The sequence below is a fragment of the Meles meles genome, chromosome 1 (assembly GCF_922984935.1).
Source record: "Meles meles chromosome 1, mMelMel3.1 paternal haplotype, whole genome shotgun sequence".
NCBI lineage: Eukaryota > Metazoa > Chordata > Mammalia > Carnivora > Mustelidae > Meles > Meles meles.
The window spans coordinates 216471700-216493526 of record NC_060066.1 but is presented as its reverse complement, the minus strand read 5'-3'; the positions used below and the strand labels follow the sequence as shown (position 1 = coordinate 216493526).

Genomic DNA, 21827 nt, shown 5'->3' with positions numbered 1-21827 from the left:
AGGCAAATACCAGATACAACGAAACGCAGGAAGAACGTCCCCATGTCACAGCCAGAGCCGCTGAGGGAGACAACCCCATGGTGGACACAGGAGACTCAGGTTTCAGTCAAGTCTGTTGCCACGGCCCAGTCTCTGCTAAAGCAGAGTGTGGAGGAGGCCGCAGCTGCAGGGGAGACGTGATCCCAGGGCGGAGCAGTCCAAGGTCCATTACCGGAGCTCAAGTCACTGCCCCCCTTCTCTTCTGGGAACCTCTCTGCTGTCTTCCCCTCAGGCAGGCAGGCAGCCTCAGCCCAGAAGAGAGGAACTGGCCCACTCCGAAGACTGGGGGAGCCGGAGGACTTCTGTCCAGCTCGGGGCCTCTGCGGCTCTGTGCCCCTCCCATTGCTGCTCTCCGCAAAGGGTGGGCAGTGGCCGGGGCAGGCCCCCTCGGACAGCAGGTCCTGGACCGCTTCACCCCATCGTGTCCTTAGGGTGGGGCTAGCCCCTCGGCTCAGCAAAAGCTCTGCAGTGGGGCCATGGCCATGCTCCATGGCAAGGTGAAGTGGGGTCTTGTGGAGCCACCCAGCAGCATTGACCTGCGCTCCCCTGTCTAGGAGGTGGCTGGTGACCTCTGCGTGGCCTCCCCGAGCAGCGTGGTGTAGGGGTGTGAGGCCCAGGGAGTCGCAAGCATCCACCTCTGCTCCCCAGGCTGCTAGCAGCTGGGCAGCGGGCAGGTGTCCCCCGGCAGCAGCCCTGTGGAGTGCAGAGCGACTGTGCCTGTCCTTGAGGCTGGGGTCTGCCCCGTGGTCAAGCAGCACCTCCATGTCCTAGAAGAGGAGGGAAGGAGAGGGCAGATGCTGGCCCTGACCCACATCTCATCTGGCCTCCCCCACCCAACAGCTGCTTCCCCAGTGCTGCTTCCCCAGTGCTGCTTCCCCGTTGGGTGACGATGGGCCAGCACCTCTGCCGTCCTGGAGGGCTCCTCCTTCATCCTCTACAAAGTCCAAGACTAAGCCCGCGGCCTCCCTGCCGCCTGCCGGGGGCGAGGCGGGGGGGGGGGGGGGGGGGGGGGGGCTGCTGGACTCCAGGACATCCCTGGTGCTCGCTCCGTTTTGTTGCTGCCAGTCACCAGGAGGAAGTCCGAATGCCGGGCCAGGCATCCTCACCGGCCTCCCAAGAGAGGTTAGGAACGGCGAGGCCGCCCTCCCTCCCTCCCGCGCCGCTCCACCCGGCGGAGGAGCCCGCCCGGCCCAGCCGTACCTGCCTGCGGCCCAGGCTCGCCGCTACGCCGAGCGCCGCGGTCCCCACGCCGTCCCGGGCGTCCACCCGTGCCCCGCGCGCCAGGAGGAGGCGGAGCGCAGCCGTGCGCCCGGCCGCGGCCGCCACGGTCAGGGCCCCGTCCAGGCCCGCGCCCTCCGCCGCCAGCAGCTCCAGCACCGGCAGCCGCCCGCCCGCCGCCGCCCAGTGCGCCGCGGTCCAGCCGCGCGCGTCCGCCGCCGCGGGGCCCGGTCCCGACTCGTGCAGCAGGCGCCCCGCCAGCAGCGTGCGGCCCAGCGCCGCGGCCCAGTGCAGCGGCGTGAGACCGGCCCCCGAGCGCGCCGCCGCGGGGGCCCCGCGCCGCAGAAGGAGCTCGGCCACCCGCGAGTGCCCGTGCCAGGCGGCCTCGTGGAGAGGTGTGCGCCCCGCCCGGTCGGCAGCCGCCACCGCCGCCCCGCGCCGCAGCAGGAGACGCACCAGGGGCACGTGGCCGCGCAGCACGGCCAGGTGGAGCGGGGTCCTGCCCGTGTGGTCCCTGTGGGCAGCCGGGGGGGGGGGGGCATGCACGGGAGCAGGGGCGCAGGTGGAAGCGCCCTTGCCGCCGCCCTGCCCAGAGAAGGGACCCCTGCCAACCCCGCCCGGGGCTCACCTCTCCTCCACACTGGCCCCTTGACGCAGCAGCTTTGTAGCCAGGCCCAGATGACCCTGCCACACGGCTTGCAGCAGGCGCCCCCCGGCTTGCGGGGCCCCGGGACCTTCTGTCCCGGCTCCCAGAGCCTCCTCGGAGCCCAGCTCCACCCACCGAAGTTCCTGCGCAGCCTCGGCCACGGTCACGGTCACGTCTTGCTCCCCTGGCGGGGAGCTCCCGGCGTCCATCTGTGAAGAACAGGAATCCCTCATGGTTACTGGAGGCCACTGGCCATCCCCAGCCCGTGTGTCCCCAGCCCAATATGAACTCCCCGACCCCCCATCGTCTCCCCAGGGGACCAGACTACCACTTAGCCTTCTGAAGGGTTTAACTCCCTGTTTCCCCTAGAGGGGGTCCACCCTGGGCTCTGTCCTCCAGTTGGGGTCCTCTCCACGCGGTTCCCAGGCAAGCCACGGCCCGGTAGCCCTCTCGTGACACTCCTCCGGAAAGCGTGGGGGTGCGCTGCCTCCGCCAGAAGCCGGGAGGCTGGGGCTGCCCTGTAGGTGGGGACGCACTGTGGTCTCCTGGGCCGGCAACAGGTCGCTTCTCGGCACTGTTTACCCAGCAACTTCGGGAGACACACCGTGTGGGCCGGCAGCGCCCTGCCCCAGCCCCTGCCAGGGCTCTCGGCTCCCCCTCCGTCCTGGGAGACAAAGGCCGGGCAGGCCAAAACAGGCCCACGGCCTTCGCTGTGCTACAACTTGCCCCCAAGAAGCACCCACGTGCCTCCCTCGGGTCCCTCCCTCAGGCCCTGCTCCTCCCCCCACTCCCCTCTCTGCTGGCGAAGACCACCTCTGCGGCTAGAGCTTGGCTTCTCTCCCGATTCCAGGCTGGGGAGGTGAACAGAGTAAGTGGGACCCCTCCCCCCACGCAGAGGCCACGCGGGGATAGAAGACCGACCAAGCAGCCTGGATGACACTGTGGGGAGTAGGAAGCCCCTTGAGGGTTGAGGCAACTCAGCAGAGGCTGTGAAAGGGGCAGAGCCCTGCCTGGACTCTAGAAGGAGGGAGTCAGACAAAGGATTATTAGGCGAGTCAAGTCCAGAGGATGGGAAGTGGTGCTTCAGGAGAGGGCCTGAGTAAGGCCTCCACGACTGGTCACCTTGATTCGGGGGCCCTGACTCCGAGAGTACCTCATCATCCCCAGTCCCTGGGTAAGGCCACCTGTCCAGACCCTGGACAGGAGAGGGCGGTATAGCCCAGCTGCCTCTTTTGGCTGTCCACTGGGAGGCAACATGGCTTGGGGCAGGGGGGTCGTGTCTTTCCCAGGCCCCTGAGTCCCCAGTCGCTGCACACACTGCCACGAATGAGGTGTCCTCAAGGCCCTGCCTTGTCACACCCCAGGCCCCAGCTCCTGCTCTAGGGCAGCAGCAGAACACTGCCATTTCCCCTCCCCCTGACCCTGAGAGCAGCCTTTCCAGGTGCCAGATCCAAAGGGTGGATCTCTGGCAAGGGGCTGAGTGGCCCCATCTCACCCCTCAAGTTGCATGGACTCTATCCCATGAGCCTCAGGGACTCTGGTCAAATGTCACCTCCCCCGGGGTGCCCGGGTGGCTAAGTCAGCTAGGCGCCCGCCTTCGGCTCAGGTCATAGTTTACCACCTAAGCAGCCAGCAAAATCAAGAGATCAAAGCTGTGTGTTCTCTGCTTCCCTTGACAAATGGCAGGGGGTGAGGGGGTGAGCTGGAGGGGTGGGGGGGACAGGAGGGCTCTTCCCAAAAAGCTACTTCCGTGTTTCGCTGACCCCTGGGAGGCCTGGTGGAAAATCTCACCACCACCACCACCCCCAAGAGCCAGGGAAGCCTAGAACCTGCCCTTCCTGAAGGCGGACACCCGTGGGAGCCGGGGGCATGGCTGGTCCGCCCGCCTTCTGCCATAGCCCAGAGCCCTGCCGTTCACTCAGGTATGGATTCACGCGGGCCTGCCGGGACCCCCACACAGAGCTGTTCCCTACAAAGCAGAGGCCCACATTGGCCTCCTTTACCACTGGGTCCACAGAGCCTAGAGCAGTCATGGCACACTGAGGGAGCTCGGCAAGTGTTTGCTCCGTGAGTGAATGAATGCAAGAGGGACGTGAGCAGAGGCGAGAGCTTATGAGAAGCAGACAGGTACCCTCTCCACCCAAACTCTGCTTCTGAACATTATCATTTGCACCGTCTTCTACCTTAAATTATTTGTATCTGAATAAATAAACAGCTAATATAAGATCTGGATACGTGTGTACCTGGGAAAGTAATTCAGCTGCACGCACATGTGTGTGTTGGGCAACAGGGCTTAGCGTGGGCTGCAGGGAGCCTCTGCTCACCTCCTCACTGGGGCCTGCCTTAGCCCCGCATGTGGATGTGTCTGCAGGGAATTCACGTGCTGGAAAGCGTCAGAGGAAAAGTTGGATAGCAATAGAGCCCATGGTGAGGAAGGCGTGCGAGGAAGCCCTTATCTGATGCCCTCCAGCTCGTTCATTCAGCTGGCAGGCAAGCTACTCCCGCTGTCAGCTAGTTAGGTAAGTGCTGTTTAAAATGCCGGATGAGGGGAGCCTGGGTGGCTCAGTGGGTTAAAGCCTCTGCCTTCAGCTCAGGTCATGATCCCAGAGTCCTGGGATCAAGCCCCCTATCTGGCTTTCTGCTCAGCAGGGAGCCTGCTTCCCCTTCTCTCTCTGCCTGCCTCTCTGCCTATTTGTGATCTCTGTCTGTCAAATAAGTAAATCTTTAAAAAAAATTAAATAAAACGCCGCGTGCTCCCTTGTCTGAGGAAAGCAGTTGCATTCTTGGGACCGACTGGGAATCAAGGGCCTTTGGTGAATGCACTCAACGTGGCATCCATGCTTTCTCCAGCCTCCTCCCTCCAGACCCGGGTCTGAGCCTCGGCCTCCAGCCCAGCTGTCCCCACAGCCCGCGTCCGTCTGTCCTGCCCACTTCTCCAGCTTCATGGGGCAGTTTTGCAGCTTTTTTTTTTCCGTAATCTGATCCTCAGCAGCTTTTAGTAAAGCCTAGGACCGACCTCTCTGACTTTGCCTCCGTTTCAAAGGTGCGCCTTTCCAGTTGGCCGACATTTCTGCAGACTTCTCTGTTCGTCCTATACTATCTCTCTGGTAAGATCCAAAGCATGCTGCTTCACCTGGTGTAAAGGCCTCTGGGACGCCTGGGTGGCTCAGTCCTCGGCGTCAGCCTCCACCTTCAGGATGACCCGGGGTCTTGGTAAAGAGCTGGTTTTCCTGCCCAGCAGGCAAGCCTGTTTCTCCCTCCACCAAGTCTGCTTCTGTTGCCCTCTTGCCAAATAAAATCTTAAACAAAAAAAATAAAAAATAAAAAAAATAAAATGTCGCGTGCTATGCAAGAAAAACCCAATGTCTGTTGGGAGTTAAGAGCATTTCAGTGATATTTGGGGAAATAAGTTGGGGTTTACGGAAGGTCAGGGAAGGCTTTCTCACCTGCTGAAATCATGGAATGCACGCTCTCTCCGTCTTCAGGACGGATGAGACTCCAACACAAAGGACGCTTGTATTTGTGGCCTCTGTCTTCAGCACCTGCTGTATGCTGGGTCCTCCACTGAGCGGTTCACGTGCATTGCTCACGTGGCCTCTCAGCAGCCCCACAGCCTGGGCACCCAGTGTTCCCCCTGTTTGACTGAGGCTGAGGGAGGCCAGGCCTAGGATGAGAGCAGCAGCAGGGGCGAAGGCCGGAAATGCAGTGTGTGGCCACCTCGATCCAGCAGCCGCCGATGGGGCCGCTGTCAGAGTCACGACCTATGAAATGAAGTCGTTGTGTGGGGGAGCTGGAAGCAGGGAGAGGGCGGGCCCGGGAGGAAGGAGGGCCCCAGGGCTAGGACAGCTGTGAGAGCCCTGACCAGAGCACACAGGAGCTGGCTGGGGACACTAGCCAGGGCTGGAGCCGCAGCTGCCTGGCAGAGAGAGGCCCAGCCTGGCAGCAGGGGAAACTGAGGCAGTGGTGTGGCCCTGGAGACTGATGGTCAGAGCCGGGCCTACCTGGGCCAGGGCGCCGTCCTCCATCTGGATCCACCATGGTCGCTGGCCTCTGGGTGGGAGTCTGACCTGGGGACCAGGTCCCGCTGTCTGACTACGGCTGGGAATCTGCCAGGCCTGCTGTCTGGGAAAGCATGAGTGACCAGGAGAAGGAGATGGAGGAGGATGAGGGAGGGGGCACTTCTGACACGGCGCCCATGCTGCCAGGAGGACTTCCTGACCGCCAGGCCTCAGCCCCGATGTCCCCAGGATGGGTAGGCCTGGCTGTCCATGGCTTGGGGACCCTGTCGCTGCCTGGTCAGGCCCTGGCGGGGCTCCTGCTGCAGCTGCTGCTGCCTTCGACACTGTTCCTGCTCGTGCTGCTGCCTGCGGCTGCCATCGTGTACCTGGGATTCCTGTGCCACTCGAGGGTGAGCTAAGCCCTTCCTGGGCAGGGTGGAGGCTGGCTGGGGCCCTTGGGACTGGGGGGGGAGGGGTTCGTGCAGAACTGCAGGGCCCTGGGCTGTAGGTGAGTCTCGCCCTTTCAGCATGGCCCCCTTGTCCCAGAGACACATGTGCCCCTCCCTGGAAAGCCCCTTCTTCTGCCAGGCACCCCCCCCCCCCCAGGCAGCCACAGAAAAAGGGCTTTTGTTTGTCACTGGAGCGGACAGCTCCCTCCCCTTGGGAGGCCCCTAGCCTTGTACCAAGGGCCACCAGGGCCTGGACAGCTGGGCATGGTGGGAAGAGGAGGGGGGTTCCAGAAAGAGAAGGTGAAGATATGGCCAAAACTCTCCAGGGCACCGCCCCTACCCGTCCCCACAGCTACTAGGAGACCCTCCTGCCCTTGGGCTGGATTTCCCCGTGCGGAATGGGCTACGGCTTGGTCTAAGGAAGGGGCCTGCGTGTAGGTAGCGGGGGGTGGGGCAGGGGGATGAAGGCGGGGCCGCGGGAAAGACGGTGGGGAGAGGCACGGGGAGGAGCTCGAGGTCCGATGCCCACGTGGGGAAGGGCCCCGGGAAAGCAGAGCCGGGCGGAAAGCCTCGATGAGAGAACCGGGGAAGAAGTTTCTGAGCCTCCCCTCAAGGGACTCCTACTCGGGGCGTTTGCCGCTTGGGCCCCGGATCTCCCGCCCATGACTCAGAAACGCCTGGCCCCACGCGGCCCCAGCCACCCCACTCCGCCAGGCCTCAGACCCGCGCCCAGGTCCCAGCCCTCGGGTCCGCACAGACCCCGCGCCCCGCCTGGTCCGTCTGCTCCCGCCTGGGGTCCCTCACCAGGCCCCGCCTCGGCCCCGCCCCCCGGGCCGCCCGCCCCGCCCCCGGCCGTCCTCCGGGCCCCGCCCCCAGGCCTCCGCGGGGCCACCTGCTGCCGGGCCGCTCCCCGCCCCGCCCGACCGCTCGCCTCGCCCGCAGGTCCAGCCGGCTCCCCGCCCCGCGTGCCGCGCGCTCCTCTCGGACCGGGGCTCCGCGGCGCTCATCGTCCTCGGCTTCCTCTCGCTGCCTCCGCTGCTCGTGCTTGCCTCGGCCGCCCGCGCCCGCCTGGCCCGGCGCCTCCGCGCGCTGCTGCCGTCCGCAGCCTGGAGCCCTGGAGCCCGCCGCCGCGCTGGGTGCCGCGACCGTGGGCGAGTGGGACGCCACCCCGACGGGGACGAGCCGCTCTGCGCCTGGGTGTGAGCCCCGGAGGCCTCTCCAGGGCCGAGACTCCCGAGTCCGGGGAGGGCCCCCGGCCTCCGCCCCGCCCCGTGAGAGAGCCCGGGCCTGCGCGCTCCGGGTGTGCGTCCCGGTTCCCGCCTGGAGAGCCGCGGGGCTCCGTGCGCAGCGCGTGGGGCGGCCGCGAGGTGGCGCCAGACGCGCCCGAGCCGAGTTCGCGCTTCCGACGGCCGCCCCGCCGCGCCCCGCCCCGCCCCGCCCCGCCGCGCCCCGCCCCGCCGCGGAGACGCCCGCTGCCGTGTGTCCAGGCGGGCCTCCCGCTCGCTCGCTGTGTCTCCGGCCCCCGGACTCTGTCCTGCGCTGTGGGCAGTTTCTTCGTCTCCTTCCAGTTTCCCTAATTGCTGGGTGAAGTCTAATCTGCCAATTAACACGGTCACTTAATTTCGTCATTTTATTAGCGTATCTAGAGGTTAAACTTGTTTCTTGTTCAAATCTCATCCGCGACCGTCTCTTCACGCACGTTCAACTTTCAGATTCCTGTTTGCTTCGATTCCTGGAGCATTTCCCACGTGGTTACTTTATAACACCTGATGGAAACAATGTCTTACCCTCTGGGGGGGTCCAAACCCGTAGATTGTTCTTTCTGATGACGCTCACTGATGGTGCATCGTTTCTTTGAGCGGTTGCTCCTTTCCCGTGTCCGCCGCACCCGTGAGCATCCTGGACACGTCGCTCCGGGAAGGAGTCCCTCTGCGAGGCGGCCCTGCTCGGTCCTGCGCGGGCTTCGGTAATGGCAGGTGCGCGTCGCCGTCCCTGTGTCGCGGGCCTCCCTGCTGTGCCACCCGTTTCCTTTCATCTTCCCGCGTTTGTTTGTTTATGTGTTCTTAGTGCTTTTAATTTGGGGGGAGCCTTGAAGACATTTACGTACTTGTAAGCCCAGCAGTACATTAAAAATATATTTCTCGGGCGCCTGGGTGGCTCAGTGGGTTAAGCCGCTGCCTTCGGCTGGGGTCATGATCTCAGGGTCCTGGGATGGAGCCCCGCATCAGGCTCTCTGCTCCGCGGGGAGCCTGCTTCCCTCTCTCTCCTGCCTGCCTCTCTGCCAACTTGTGATCTCTGTCTGTCAAATAAATAAATAAATAAATCTTTAAATATATATATATATATATATATATATTTCTTGGGGCACCTGACTGGCTTAAGTCAGCAGCGCGTGTGACTCTGTGTGTGTGTGTGTCTAGAGCTTGTGACTCTTGGTGTCAGGGTTGTGAGTTCATGCCCCAAGTTGGGATGTACAGAATTTTTTTTATAAAGGTATTTGCTTTTATTTATTTGTTTAAAGATTTTATTTATTTGAGAGAAAGAGAGAGAGAGAGCAAGAGAGCGCAAGCTGGAGCCAGCAGAGAGCAGCCAGACGCAGCCCATCCCAGGACCTGAGCCAAAGGCAGATGCTGAACCGACTGAGCCACCCAGACGCCCCCAGATTGTTTTAAGAAAAACTAAAAATGTGTTTCTTGTAATTTGTCCAGAATCTAGGGGTAGCCGAAAGGCCTCTCCAAGGATCTAGCATCTTCTATTGCCGGCAAGGCTCTGTGTGTGAGCAGCAGGATCAGGACTCAGATGTGCCTGAAGATCGGGGCTCAGGGTTCAGGCTCATTCTGTGGCCTCGAGCAGAGCGCGGTGTGTGGCTGGCTCAGATCCCACAGGAGTTCTTGGGGTTTTCCAATTGTCTGCGCCCAGTCAGACAGGAGCCTGGCCCGCTGCCCAGCGCCCAAGGCTAGCTTCCCCTGGTCTGAAGTCGCCTTCCTTCCCCTCCTGCCCGAGGCTGGGCAGGCTCTGGCCAGCCTTCGGAGATGAGGGCTCTCCTGAGGCTCCTCCTGGCCCCCGTATCATCAAAACAACAGCTGGGCCTGGTCGGGGGGAGGCCTTGGTGGGGAACGCAGCTGCCAGAGCCTCAAGGGTTCCTAAGGTGTGTCCCGACTTCCCAGGCCGGCCCCAGGGGCCCTGCATGGCCTCCAGCTGACCCCAGGGAAGAGCTGCCTCAGCCCCAGCTCCTCCCGCACCCACTCACAAAAGGAGCACCTGCGAGGGCCGTGGGTGAGCGGGGAGGAACAGAAGGGGCCAGTGGTCTGCTTATAGAGGCCGGTCGGGAAAGCCGAGGGCTGAGGCACAGGATTACTGCTGGGGCGGGCACAGATCTCTGTTTTGGGCAACAAATGCTTTTTTCCCAGGTGCCCACGCCCCTGACCTGTAGTGTACCTGGTCGTGGGGGTCTCCACAGTGCGTGTGTGTGCGTGTGTGTGCACTGCATGTTTGTGTAGATGTGCACGCCTCCGTCTGTCTGCTTCCCGAACACCCCAGGCAGAGTCATAGTCCCAACCCCACGGATGGGGACGTGAGGCTCTGTCAGGTTCCTTGACCTGCCCCAGGTCATTTATTCATTCAGAGTGTTTCCTGCGATGGGTGCTCAGGCATTGCCCTCAGACCCCGGGGGCAGCGAGCCGGGCTCTGGGAGATTAGGCCAGTTCATTCCCTCTGAGGGCTGAGTTCCTCGCTCCTGCTTCCTGGGCCCCACCCTGACCTCTGTGGAGCTCCCCACCAAGGTGTTGGTACTGGTCTGTCCCTCCCCGGTCTCTATTTACCAATCCAAACTGGACTGGACTGTGCCTGGGGCTGGAGCGGGCTTTGGCGATCAGCTCCCTGTGGCAGAAGTTTCCAGCAGAGGGAACCAAAGCTGGGCTCCCACCTCAGGAGGGGCCCAGCATTCAGGTCTCTCCAGGCTGGAAACTCAGGAGTCTGGATGCCGGCCTTCCTCTCTGCCCCCTCCCACCCCCACCCCGGGCCTCCTCACTGCCCTGACGCACCAGCCAGCTGCCTCCCTAGGGTCTCAGCACTTCCTGCAACCCGGTGTGACATGGCCCCAGCCTTGTCCGGGAAAACAAGTAGACGTGCATCCTGGCAGGCACACGCCTGCTTGTCCCCCAACCAGCTTGGCAGCCCTTGGAGGACAGACAAGTCTGTGTGTCCCCAGAGCAGAATATGGCATCGGCTGGCCCTCGCAGAGACCTGATGGGATGAAGGCAGGCAGGGTGGTACCCGCCCCTCGCCCAGGCTGCCCGCTCTGCTGTTGCCGGCTCTGGGACCACAGTGGGCAGGTCTGGGTTCCTGGGCCATGAGAGGACAGAATCCAGACCCTTGGATGCTGCCCTGTCCCTGACCACTAACAGGCAGGTGGCATCTAAAAGGATGTGTGGGTGTGGCAGCTGGGCGGGGCGAAGGGACCTCTGGGCCCTGCGGCTCTGGGCCCCCCGCCCCCCCCTTCCGTTGTGGGGTGGCTTCTGAGGGCCTCTGGCTTGCCCCGCACCCTGCCTCAGGACCACAGCAGCCCCTCGCCCCCAGTGTGCGTATGTGAGGTACAAACATGTGAAAAACAGGCACAGGGCATCCCACTGGGTAGGGCGGGGACAGACACTGCTCAGGCCCAGAGTGCCCTGGGCTGGGGTCAGAGGCCCCGGGAGCTGCCCTTTTCCCTAGGGTCAACATGGCCACAGTGAGCTGGGGACAAAGGGCCCTTCTTCTCCACAGAGGCCTGGGCTGTGTGGAGGAGGAGTGTTCCCGCGGACCCTGTGGGGGCAGGGCCTTCAGAGAGCCGTGTCCCCAGGGTCCACAGAAGCCCCTCCACCTGCCTGTGGGAAGTGATGCTCTGGGGCTCTCAGCCGGGGCCAAGGCAGGGGCTGGGTGAGCCTAGGGGAGGGAGAGGGAGAGAGAAGGAGGGAGGCCGACTCCTGGCTGCTCTGTCCTTCTCAACCCCCCTGGCCTCCCAGCCTGTCTTTCTTCTGAGAGGAGGTTTCCGGATAATTATATTTGTGCTTCCTCTGGCGTCTGCCTCAAGCCTAGCCCTGACCCCGACTATGACACTCACTCCTGGCTGACCCCCACGCTCCCTGGGAACCCTCCATCTGCCCGAGTCTCCCGCGGGGAAGTGCAGGATGCTGGAATGAGACTTGCCTTGATGCTGGCAGCAGGAAAGCCTCAGGGGCTGGGACTAAAGCCGGCCACACTGCAGGGGGCGGGGGGGCTCTCCCAGGGGTCAGGTGAGAGCTCAGCTCTGTGTGTGAGCAGCAGGGATGACGAGGAGAGCGGAGGAAGAATGTACCGGGGCTGGTGGCCAGCTCAGCCAAGTCTGGGCAGAGGCCCTGGCAGACCAGTCCGAAGACTGGGCCTCTTATCCTTTCTCTGTCTCACGGAGAGGCCGGGGGGAGGAGGGCAGCTGCTTCCTCGAGGGCCTGAGTCACGGCCAAGAAGACCCGCTCAGTTTTTCCAGAAGGGACGGAAACTTCCCTGTCGGCCTGGCAGCACAGGCCGATGTGGGGCTGGGGCCTGCCTGCGACAGGCGTTTGGGGGCCAAGCTGGGGAGCTCCCGCCTTGCCCCAGGGCAGTCCGCCATGGCCCAGGACCCGCCCCTGGCGGGAGGGGGGTGCCCAGTGAGACAGAGGATGAACCAAGAAGTGTTTGCTCACGTTTACCTGGGTGGTTCCACCCCAGGGTCCCCGGGGTTGGCTCTGGGTGGGAGCCCCAGGCTCCAGCTGCTTCTGCTTGGCCATGGCCTCGATTCACTGTCCCCAGCAGCAGCAGCGGCCCCGGTCAGCCTTGTGTGCTTTGGGGGCGGGGGCCAGACAAGGCCCCCATGGGAGGCACACCCTGGACTTCAAGGGCCCAAGCCTGTTGTGCGTGCCTTCCCCCCACCCCCCAACGACAAGGCGCAGGCAGAAGCACCAGGCGGTTTCTGGTCCCAGCAGAGGCCTGAGGTCTGTGGAGCTGAGCCAGCACCACCGTGCCAAGACTCCCTTCGAGGGGGTGGGAGCGGCGGGGACACAGTTCCCGCTTGTTCCTGCCCCGGCTCCTCCAGCCTGGCTGGGCCACTTCCTTTTTTAGGCAAAGTTGGAGCTCCGGCCCGTCTCACAGTGTCTCACCTGCCATAAAGGGAGGAAGGAAAACCATTGAGTCCCATCCGTCCATGCTGCTGAGCGCCCTCCTAGGGAGGGGGGAAGGGAGGGGACATCCTCGCACTGGGGGACCTGTGCCTGCCCAGCTCCACAGAGTAGTGGCAGAAGTAGTGGGAGAAGCCAGTGGTCTTCGTAGTGACAGACCTTGGGGCGCCTGGGGTGCTTAGTGGGTTAAGCATCTGCCTTGGGCTCGGGTCATGATCCCAGGGTCCTGGCATGGAGCTCAGCATGGGCTCCCTGCTCCACGGGGAGCCTGTTTCTCTCCCACTTCCCCTGCTTGTTTTCCCTCTCTGGCTGTCTCTCTCTGTGTCAAATAAATAAATAAAATCTTTAAAAAAAAAGAAAAGAAATGGTGAGAGACCTCATCTGGACCCTCAGCTCCTGCCCAAGGGGAGGCCATCTGCCCTAAGGCCTGAGCAGCCTCAGGATGTTGACTGCCAGTCAGCCACCCCTGTGCTAATGGGTCCCTCCAGAGGGCTTGGGGGCCCGCCCTTGGGCCCGGAGTTGGATCTTGGGTCAAGCCCTGGCCCCTCATTGGGCAGGGTGTACGGGGACAGCACTAGTTCTGGCCCGGCCACACTGGACCGCCTGAACCAGCCACTCCCTGCTCCTACGCCTCTTCCTCCAAGCAGCCAGGCAGGGGTGGGGGAAGCTCCCTCCAGACCCCGCACCCTCCCAGGGCCCCCTTCCCTTTCCAAGTGTCCTGCCCACAACACCTACCCCTCTCAGCCCTGTGGTAGAGGTGAGTCCAGGGCCCCGGCCTTGCGAGGGTGACCTCATGCTCGGTGTCACCCCCGCCCCGTCGCATCCCCCGGGTTTCCCTCGGGCCTGATTTCAGAGACTCCTAGCACGGGGGGGTGGGGACACGGTGGTGGGCTCGGGTGCGAGTCCAGCCCGAGAGCTCCCTGCTCTGCTCCCGGCTGGGGGCAGGGCGCCCTGGGGACCCCGAAGCCTCCCGCCCAGGAAAGAGAGCTGCAGCGTCTGTGTCTGCGCACGCCCACGCGCGTGGGCCGCGGTCGCACCTCCCGGAGCGCTGCGCGTCGCTACCCGCCCGGGTCTCCCCGCGCGCACGCCTCCCGCCTCCCGGAGCCTGTGCGCCTCCGCACGCGGGGTGAGTGTGCACCGGGGGCGGGGCCTCGGGGACGGGGCCTCCCGGGGGCGGGGCCGGGGCCGGCCTGCGCGGCGGCGCGCCCTGCAGTCCCCGAGCGAGCGAGCGGCGAGCGGAGGCCGAGCGCGCCCCTTCCCGCCGCGCGATGCTGCCCTGGACGGCGTTCAGCCTGGCCCTGAGCCTGCGGCTGGCGCTGGCGCGGAGCGGCGCCGAACGTGGTGAGTGAGGCCGGCGGCGGGCTGGGCTCCAGCTCGGGCGGCGCCCCTAACCCCCGCTGCCGCGCGGGGCAGTCTCTTTCCCTTCCGCCGCCGCGGGGTAGGGGCGGCCGCCGCGCACCCCACCCACCTGCGCTGGGCGGACCCAGGTGCCCCCCCGCCCCCCGGCTGCCTGGCGGGCGCCAGATGTTGTGGGGGGCGGGTCTGGAAAGGGAGGAGGAGGTGTCTGTCGGGGAGGGGGTCCCTACCTCAGTTTCCTTCTCCTTGGGATGACGCTTAGTAGAGGGCTGGGGTGGTAAGAGGGCTCGAGTCGCCCCACCGGATTGGGGGAAACAGAGGGATACAGAGGCCGCAAGGCACAGATCAGAACCGAGACACCGCAGCTCCTGTCTGCCCTCTGCGCAGTGGTGGAAGAGGTCCTGTTGCCCCCTGGGGTGCCGGGAGCAAGGGGAAGGGTTTGGAGGGGCTGGTGGGCCCTCGGGCTGCTGCAGCAGGTAACCTGCCTCCTGGGTCCAGAGGAGGGGTGACATCGTCTGCAAGTGGGGTCATGACTCCAGCCGGGCCATGTGGGCTGTGACCATGCCCTGCGCCCCTCATCTGTCCAGCCACTTTGTGCCTCCCAGCCCCAGCAACTAGTCGCTTTACCTGGAGGCCGGGCTATGGGCCTGAATCCAAGCCTGAGGAAACCACCCCTGTGACCCAGGCCTGTCCACCCACACTCCTGGGGGCTGGGCCTGGACCCTCGGCTCCAGCCTGCACAAAGTCGGCTGAGCAAAGGGAGGGTGCAGGGGCTTAGAGGGGGCGGCTCTCCGCAACAGATGAGACCTGAGCCCAGAGAGCACCTTGGGCACATGACCAGGGTGCAGAGCTCGAGCCCACTGAGACTGTGGGCCACTTGTTGGCTCAGGATCCCTCTCCCCCTCCCCCCAGGGGTGCCAGCTTCAGGACCTTTGGGGGTGGGGCTGAGCAGACTTTCAGGGCCTACTTGGGTAAGGACAAGCTCCAGCTTAGGGGAAGCTCAGACCCTGGGGGTTCCGCCCTGGGTGCGGGGCTGTCTGGGGGCCACCACCTGGGGCTGAACCCTCCCCTCTCCCCCAGGCCCCCGAGCATCGGCCCCCCAGGGGGACCTGCTGTTTCTGTTGGACAGCTCGGCCAGCGTGTCTCATTATGAGTTTTCCCGAGTTCGGGAGTTTGTGGGGCAGCTGGTGGGCCTGCTGCCCCTGGGCCCCGGGGCTCTGCGTGCCAGCCTGGTGCATGTGGGCAGCCGCCCGTACACCGAGTTCCCCTTCGGCCAGCACAGCTCAGGTGAGGCTGTCCAGGACGCCATCCGTGCCGCAGCCCAGCGCATGGGCGACACCAACACGGGCCTGGCGCTGGCGTACGCCAAGGAGCAGCTCTTTGCAGAGGTGGCGGGGGCCCGGCCAGGGGTGCCCAAGGTGCTGGTGTGGGTGACAGACGGCGGATCCAGCGACCCCGTGGGACCCCCCATGCAGGAGCTGAAGGACCTGGGTGTCACTGTCTTCATCGTCAGCACCGGCCGCGGTAACCTCCTGGAACTGTCAGCTGCCGCCTCGGCGCCCCCCGAGAAGCACCTACACTTTGTGGATGTGGACGACCTGCACATCATTGCCCAGGAGCTGAGGGCATCCGTTCTGGGTAGGTAGCCAAGGAGCCCCGGAAGAGGTGCAGGGAGAGGGACTCCAGGGCCTGGAGCAGGGGCCAGGGGCTTGGGCCGGTGGCACTTCGTGGGGGGCGGTCAGCAGGGAGGCAACTCACAAGGCTGCTCTCTGCATCTTCCAGGGACACGGTCAGGCTGTGCGCCCTGTAGGCCGCACTGCCTGGGGCTCCAGCGGGCAGAGGGTCAGGCCTGAGTAGACACATGCGGGGGCCTTCTCTGCTGACGCTGACGGGCCCACCCCAGGGTGGAGGGCCTAGAGGGGCCGAGCGACCAAGGGGCTGCATGTGGTGGGATGGGGTTCAATGGAGAGGAAGAGGGAGGCCCAAGCCTGAGGACTGTGCCAATGGACACCTCAGGCTCCTGTACGTGCCCGCGGGCAAGAGAGCTGGGTCGGGATGGGCCAGGGTTGCACAGAGCGCCGGCCGGTCACCCTAGGGGGGAGGATAGTCACGGAGTGACTTGGCGCCAGTGGTGGTCTGGGGACATGCTAGGGAGGAGGCTGGACCAGGGAGGGCCCACTGAGGGCTAGCGGCTCCCCACCAACCTCCTTACAGACCACCTCCACCTCTGCACCCGCCACCCAGCCAAACCTCACCGCAGGAGGGGCTGGAGTGAAGGGCCTGATTCCTGGCTCAGCTGGCTCTATCCACTGAAAAATGCCACTAACCCAGGATTCTTCCTGAGCCTCCGCCTATGGGCTAATCATCCACCAAACACTGAAAGGGGTTGGACTGAGGATTGCAGGAGGCAGAGGGTCCTTTCAGAGTTTCTCCCAGGGATACCTGGGCTCTGGTGGCCCCTGAGTCAGCCACTGTGACTGAGTCTGGAGGGGACAGTAGGAGGAAAAGCAAGCAGCTGGACAGGAAGAACCCAAGGCTGCAGGGCAATGAGGCAGTGGGGCGGGGGCTCCTGGGGTGGCGTGGGGTCTGAATTTGGAGGATGGGCGGGAGAATGAGTGCTGGGCTGACCGCTGGAGCACCTGACGTTAAATGAGGAAGCATGAGGACCCCAATGGGCACAACTCTGCCCAGATATTTATCAACCTTACCTGCTTGCATGGTCGCTCAGATGGCCATGTGGTGTCACAGGCTCAGGAGTAATGCACATTTGGGGGTCCCACTCTGGAGACCCCCTCCTAGAAACCTGAGGCAGGTGGTATTCTGACCGCTCGCTCAGCTTCTGTTGGAGTTGTCACGTCGTCCCCCCTAGGGGTGTCCCCCCACCCGTGGCCTCTCATCTTCTGGCTGTCCCAGGGGTGCCCCTTTGCGTGGACTGTCCAGAGCAGACCCCACACTCTGTGCTGGCCACTGGGGCCCGGGAAGGGGGCTGGCCCTCTGTTCTCAAACACCACCTTTGAGGGGCCCTGTTTAGGCCACTGGAGTGGTGGGAAGTGGCCACGACGGCTCCTCACCTGCGGGGGTTTGCCGCTGAGCGCCTGATGGAGTCCCAGGTTCGCAGCCCAGCCCTGTCACTGGGTCGTGTATCATTAGCACGGCTGCGGTGGCGGAGCCTGGGCTGTCCCCCGCATCTCCCTGTCCCGTCCGCCCTGAGTCAGCCGTCAGGGCCCCAGGCCGGGCGAGAGGAGACTGACGCCCTGCACCACCCGCAGACGCGATGCGGCCACAGCAGCTCCGCGCCTCTGAGGTCACGTCCAGCGGCTTCCGCCTGGCCTGGCCGCCCCTGCTGACCGCCGACTCCGGCTACTACGTGTTGGAGCTGGCGCCCAGCGCTGACCCGGGGACCGTGCGTCGCCAACAGCTGCCGGGGAACGCCACGGGCTGGGCCTGGACCCACCTCGACCCCGACACCGACTACGAGGTGGCGCTGGTGCCCGAGTCCAACGTGCACCTCGTGAGGCCGCAGCACCTGCGGGTGCACACGCTGCCGGGGGAGCGGGGCGCGGGGGGCGGGGCCGCGGGGCGGGGCCAGGACGAGATCCCGCCCCCGCCGCCCCCGGAGGAGGCCGGGCCGGAGCGCATCGTCGTCTCGCACGCCCGGCCGCGCAGCCTGCGCGTGAGCTGGGCCCCGGCGCTGGGCCCGGCCGCGGTGCTCGGCTACCACGTGCAGTACGGGCCGCTGCCGGGGGGCGCGGCGCAGCGCGTGGAGGTGCCCGCGGGCCGCAACGGCACGACGCTGCAGGGGCTGGCGCCGGGCACCGCCTACCTGGTGACCGTGACGGCCGCCTTCCGCTCCGGCCGCGAGAGGGCGCTGTCGGCCAAGGCCTGCACCCCCGACGGCCCGCGCGGCCGCGCCCCGCACCCCCAGACGCCGTGAGCCGGAGCCGGCCGCCCCGCCCGCCGGAGGGCCCCCCGCCGCCGCCCCCGCGCGGCGGGGCAGCGCGCGCCGCCGCAACCTGGGCCTGGCCCCGCGGCGCCGGCGCCCGGACCCCCGCACCCCCAGCCCCGATCTCCGCCGGCTCGGGCGTCGGCCTTCCAGGACGGGGGCCTCGCCTGGCTCCCCAGCCTGACCCTGGGGATCCCCTTGCCATCGCGACCCCTGCCCTGCCCGGGCCCGGAGCTGGGCGCGCGGTGCTGTCCTCGGGGCAGGAGTTAGCCGGAAGGTGGGAAGGGGCCTGGGGCGGGCTGAGAACATCAGACGCAGGACTGGCCTCGAGCCCAGGACAGGAGGCGGCCGGGCGGAGCGGCCGGACCTGTCGCTTGCGAAGGGCCAGTCCCTCTGGGGGAAGGGCGGGCATCGGCTTGAGCGGGCTTGGTCCAGTCCGCCCCTCCGAGTCCCTGCGGCCACTCGGGTCCTAGATGTTGGTAGAAGGCGGTTGGGGAAGGGCAGGACCTGGCTCTGGCTGGGTTCCAAAGGCTTTCCGGAGGCGACAGGATCTGGAGAAGGGCAGGGAGTTGTGGCGGCAGGTAGATGGTGCGGTCAGCAGCTGGGTGAGCAGAAAGCTGGGCTTTACCAGGGCCTTCGGTTGGCCTGCGGGGTAGTGCTGGGGACAGTAGGCTGGGGACGGTGGCCCTGCCTTCCTGCCCAGGACCCCGCTGGGTCCCCCTGCAGCCACAGAGATGCCGACTGCACCTTCCGGAAGGAGCAGGACCCTGCAAGCCCCAAGGCTAGCCCATGCACAGGGTGGTACGTCTGGGTGGGGAGCTTCCATGCCTGGGCGGGGACAAACAAGGGTCCCCCGGGGGGGTCACCCCAGCGATTCTCTCTACAGCATCTTCTGACCCCACCTGCTGTCACTGCTACTTTACTGGGGCCACCAGACACGTCATAAGGGCAGCACCCACTGTCCCCCAGCCCCACCAAGGCGTGTAGTCCTGTCTTCTCCAACTCCGTGCTCACACTGCCTCTTCCCCACTAACACCCCAGACTTTGAAGTACATAAACTAGTTGTAAACTGAGCTCTGCGATCTCCTTGGAGTGCTTTACGCCGTCCGAACACTCCAGCCCTCTAAGAGCTCCAGACCGAAGGCCCGTGTTTGGTGGCTGGTGCTGGGGAAGAGGAGGGGAGCAGAGCCCCCCCCACCATGCGGAGGCTGGGAGCACCCTGACATCCGCACCTCCTCCTCAGAGGGCCGTGGGCATTTCCACAGGCCGACCCCGCGGTTTGGAGCACTGTGGCCGAAGGCAGGAGCAGGACCGGGCTATGCCCGGTGGTTCCCACCGCAGCTTTCAGACCAAGGGTGGGGCTGTGGCATCCTCTGCTGGCAAGACCACTCCCTCAGCAGCCGTTTGACGGGTTTCCCAAAAACCCCGCGTTGAGAGAGGTGGTCTCGGAGTCCTTGACGGCGTTCTCGGTTTGCCCACTCGGGCTTGGTGGGCATGGGTTTGGAGGCCGACTTCAGTTGGGCTGGACTGCCACCATTTCTCGAGGACCAGACTCCCAGGAATCACATGGCTCGCTAAGCACCCAGGGCCTGCAGCACACACTGGTCCGTGTACTGAACGTTCGTGGGGGCCGGCGATGCACGAGCCCACGGTGTGCCTATGTAACTGTGGCATGGGGGACAAAGGGCTCCTGCCCCTCCTGTGTGGCCGGGGCCGGGGCCGGCAGGGCAGGCAGGGGTGAAGGTGGTGGGTCCAGGGCACCCCGGTAGTGGCAGGCCAGGCCAGACTTGGTCAGAGGGTAGGGAAGCACTGCTGACTGGGTGTTGGGTTTCTCCTACATGTCCCATCAACCCCTGGCGGGTTCAGGCCCAGGGAAGCCAAGCGGCACTGTGTGGTCCATGTACCACTGCAGTCTCCGGCTTATACCCTGACCAGTGGTTAGCAGGCTGCACAGTCGGCTGACCCCTCCCAAGGCTGATGGATGTGAACAACAGAGTCTTAGGCAGTGTTGACCAGAGAGGGAACCCTTCCCCAGGCCTGATCAGAACACCCCATATGCAGGCCAGGGTGCCCCGCCCTGATGCCCTGGATACCTGTAGGTCCAAGCCCACTGGGCCCCTGGAAAGTTTCCCCTTCCACACTGAGCCCCCTGGTCCAGCCTGCAGAGTGGTGTGCAGGCGACAAGAGAAACAAGAATACTGGCACTTGCTTTCCTAACGGCTGTCATGCCCTTGAGACAGATGGGCTCCTCCCCCAAACATGCCTGCAACCCCAAGCAAGGGCAGAGTGGCCAAAGACACAGACCCTGCTTCCCAGGAGACGCTCCAGCTTCAGCCATCACTGCTGGATGCTGAGGGCAGGGAAAGGAGCCCTCACTTCCACGCCAACGAATGTCTCTTCTGGAAGCCCTTACCTTGGAAGCGCTGCCCTTTGCACCGTTCTAGGCAACTTTTTAAGATTTTTACTTATTTATTTGACAGAGATCACAAGTAGGCAGAGAGGCAGACAGAGAGGGGGAAGCAGTTTCCCCCACTGAGCAGAGAGTCCAATGCCGGGCTCGATCCTAAGACCCCAAGACCATGACCTGAGCCGAAGGCAGAGGCTCAACCCACTGAGCCACCCTGGTGCCCCTAATTTTTTTTAAAAAATATTTTATTTATTTATTTGACACAGAGAGAGAGAGATCACAAGTAGAGCAGCAGGCAGAGAGAGAGGGGGAAGCAGGCTCCCTGCAGAGCAGGGAGCCCGATGTGGGGCTCGATCCCAGGACCCTGATACCATGACCCAAGCCGAAGGCAGCGGCTTAACCCACTGAGCCACCCAGGTGCCCTAATTTTTTTTTTATAAGTTTTTTTCTTTGTTTGAGAGAGAGAGTGAGAGAGCACGTGCACAGGGTGGGGAGAGGCAGAGGGAGAATCTCCAGCAGATTCCACACTGAGCACAGAGCCAGATGGGGGGCTCCATCCCATGACCCTGAGGTCACGACCTGAGCCAAAATCCAGAGTCAGACCCTCAAATGACTGAGCCACCCATGCAACTCTTAAAGGTTGGTAAGTCTGGGCCATGTCTGGGAACAACCTCCAGGAAACAGTTTTGTCCTGGTGTCCCCCCACACCCCTGCTGTCTCCCCGATCTACTAGGTCCAGCCAAGGCTGCCACCTGCAGGGACAAATCCATGTCACTTTGTGTGCCGTGACACACGGAACTATGAGCCTTTGACGCAGGTGCGAAAATCAGAATGGGCTGTGCTCTGGTTACTTCCGGTCAGACAAGAAAAGCAAGACGGTGTATCGCGCCGCAGCCAAGGGCCCACTCCCAGCCCCTCTCGGAGAACGCATCTTCCTCAGTGGCCATGGCTTCTGACGCCTTTGCTCCCAAGGTCTGTCCAGACGGTGTATCTGCCCCTGCTTCTGTTGTGAGAAGGGCAGGCCAGTGGTCACAGTGCGTCTCCTGCCGGCAGGGTGGGGGCCTGTGCTAAGGACCCCTCACGCCAGGTGCCCGTGGGGATGTCCTGGCTGTGCAGACCTTCTGCAAGGTGGATGCACAGGGGGAGAAGACAGCCGGCCAGGGCATCTGAGTAGGCGACTGCTTACCTAAAAGCATACCGTACTCGGGAAGACAGAGTGGAGGCGCAGAGCCCTGGGCTCAGTCCTGAGTCACTCTCCAGACCGGGGCCCAAGGCAGCGCATCTGAGGACTCAGCACTATGACCCCTCATGCCCTCTTCTGACCCTCTGGAAGCCCACGGAAGAGCTGCAGGAGCCCGGTGGTCTGGGAGCCCTGCTTTGGTGGCGAGCATGGGACCAGCAGCCCGCGGCCCTTCTGGGGGCTCAGTCCTGGGAGGGCCGGCCGGGCAGCCTCTCTTTTGGCAGGATTGGAGTCTGTCCCATGAGGGTGGACGTGGGGTGTATGTGGGTTTGGGCGACTGTGAGCGACACCAGAACCAGCAGGTCCTTTTGGAAGCTGGAGAGAAAGAACAGAAAAGGGACCAGCATTTCCTCTTCTTAAT

The 21827-nt window shown here is 64.2% G+C and overlaps 3 protein-coding genes across 3 annotated transcripts; 2 read left to right on the top strand and 1 right to left on the bottom strand.

Moving 5' to 3' along the window:
- Nucleotides 1–5: 5 nt before the first annotated feature.
- ANKRD65 (ankyrin repeat domain 65) lies at nucleotides 6–6026 on the bottom strand. The gene is made up of 6 exons (XM_045981238.1): nucleotides 5905–6026; nucleotides 5350–5664; nucleotides 5037–5202; nucleotides 1886–4286; nucleotides 1240–1771; nucleotides 6–806 (listed from the first exon to the last, which is right to left on the bottom strand). Exons 4-6 carry the CDS (start codon nucleotides 2134–2136, stop codon nucleotides 96–98), a joined length of 1494 nt encoding a protein of 497 aa, XP_045837194.1. The 5' UTR covers nucleotides 2137–4286; nucleotides 5037–5202; nucleotides 5350–5664; nucleotides 5905–6026; the 3' UTR covers nucleotides 6–95.
- TMEM88B (transmembrane protein 88B) lies at nucleotides 5697–7978 on the top strand. The gene is made up of 2 exons (XM_045981214.1): nucleotides 5697–6311; nucleotides 7293–7978. Exons 1-2 carry the CDS (start codon nucleotides 6036–6038, stop codon nucleotides 7551–7553), a joined length of 537 nt encoding a protein of 178 aa, XP_045837170.1. The 5' UTR covers nucleotides 5697–6035; the 3' UTR covers nucleotides 7554–7978.
- A 5729-nt stretch (nucleotides 7979–13707) lies between these two features.
- VWA1 (von Willebrand factor A domain containing 1) lies at nucleotides 13708–18892 on the top strand. Its single transcript, XM_045981117.1, has 4 exons — nucleotides 13708–13861; nucleotides 14957–15514; nucleotides 17146–17850; nucleotides 17931–18892. Exons 1-3 carry the CDS (start codon nucleotides 13789–13791, stop codon nucleotides 17808–17810), a joined length of 1296 nt encoding a protein of 431 aa, XP_045837073.1. The 5' UTR covers nucleotides 13708–13788; the 3' UTR covers nucleotides 17811–17850; nucleotides 17931–18892.
- Nucleotides 18893–21827: the final 2935 nt, after the last annotated feature.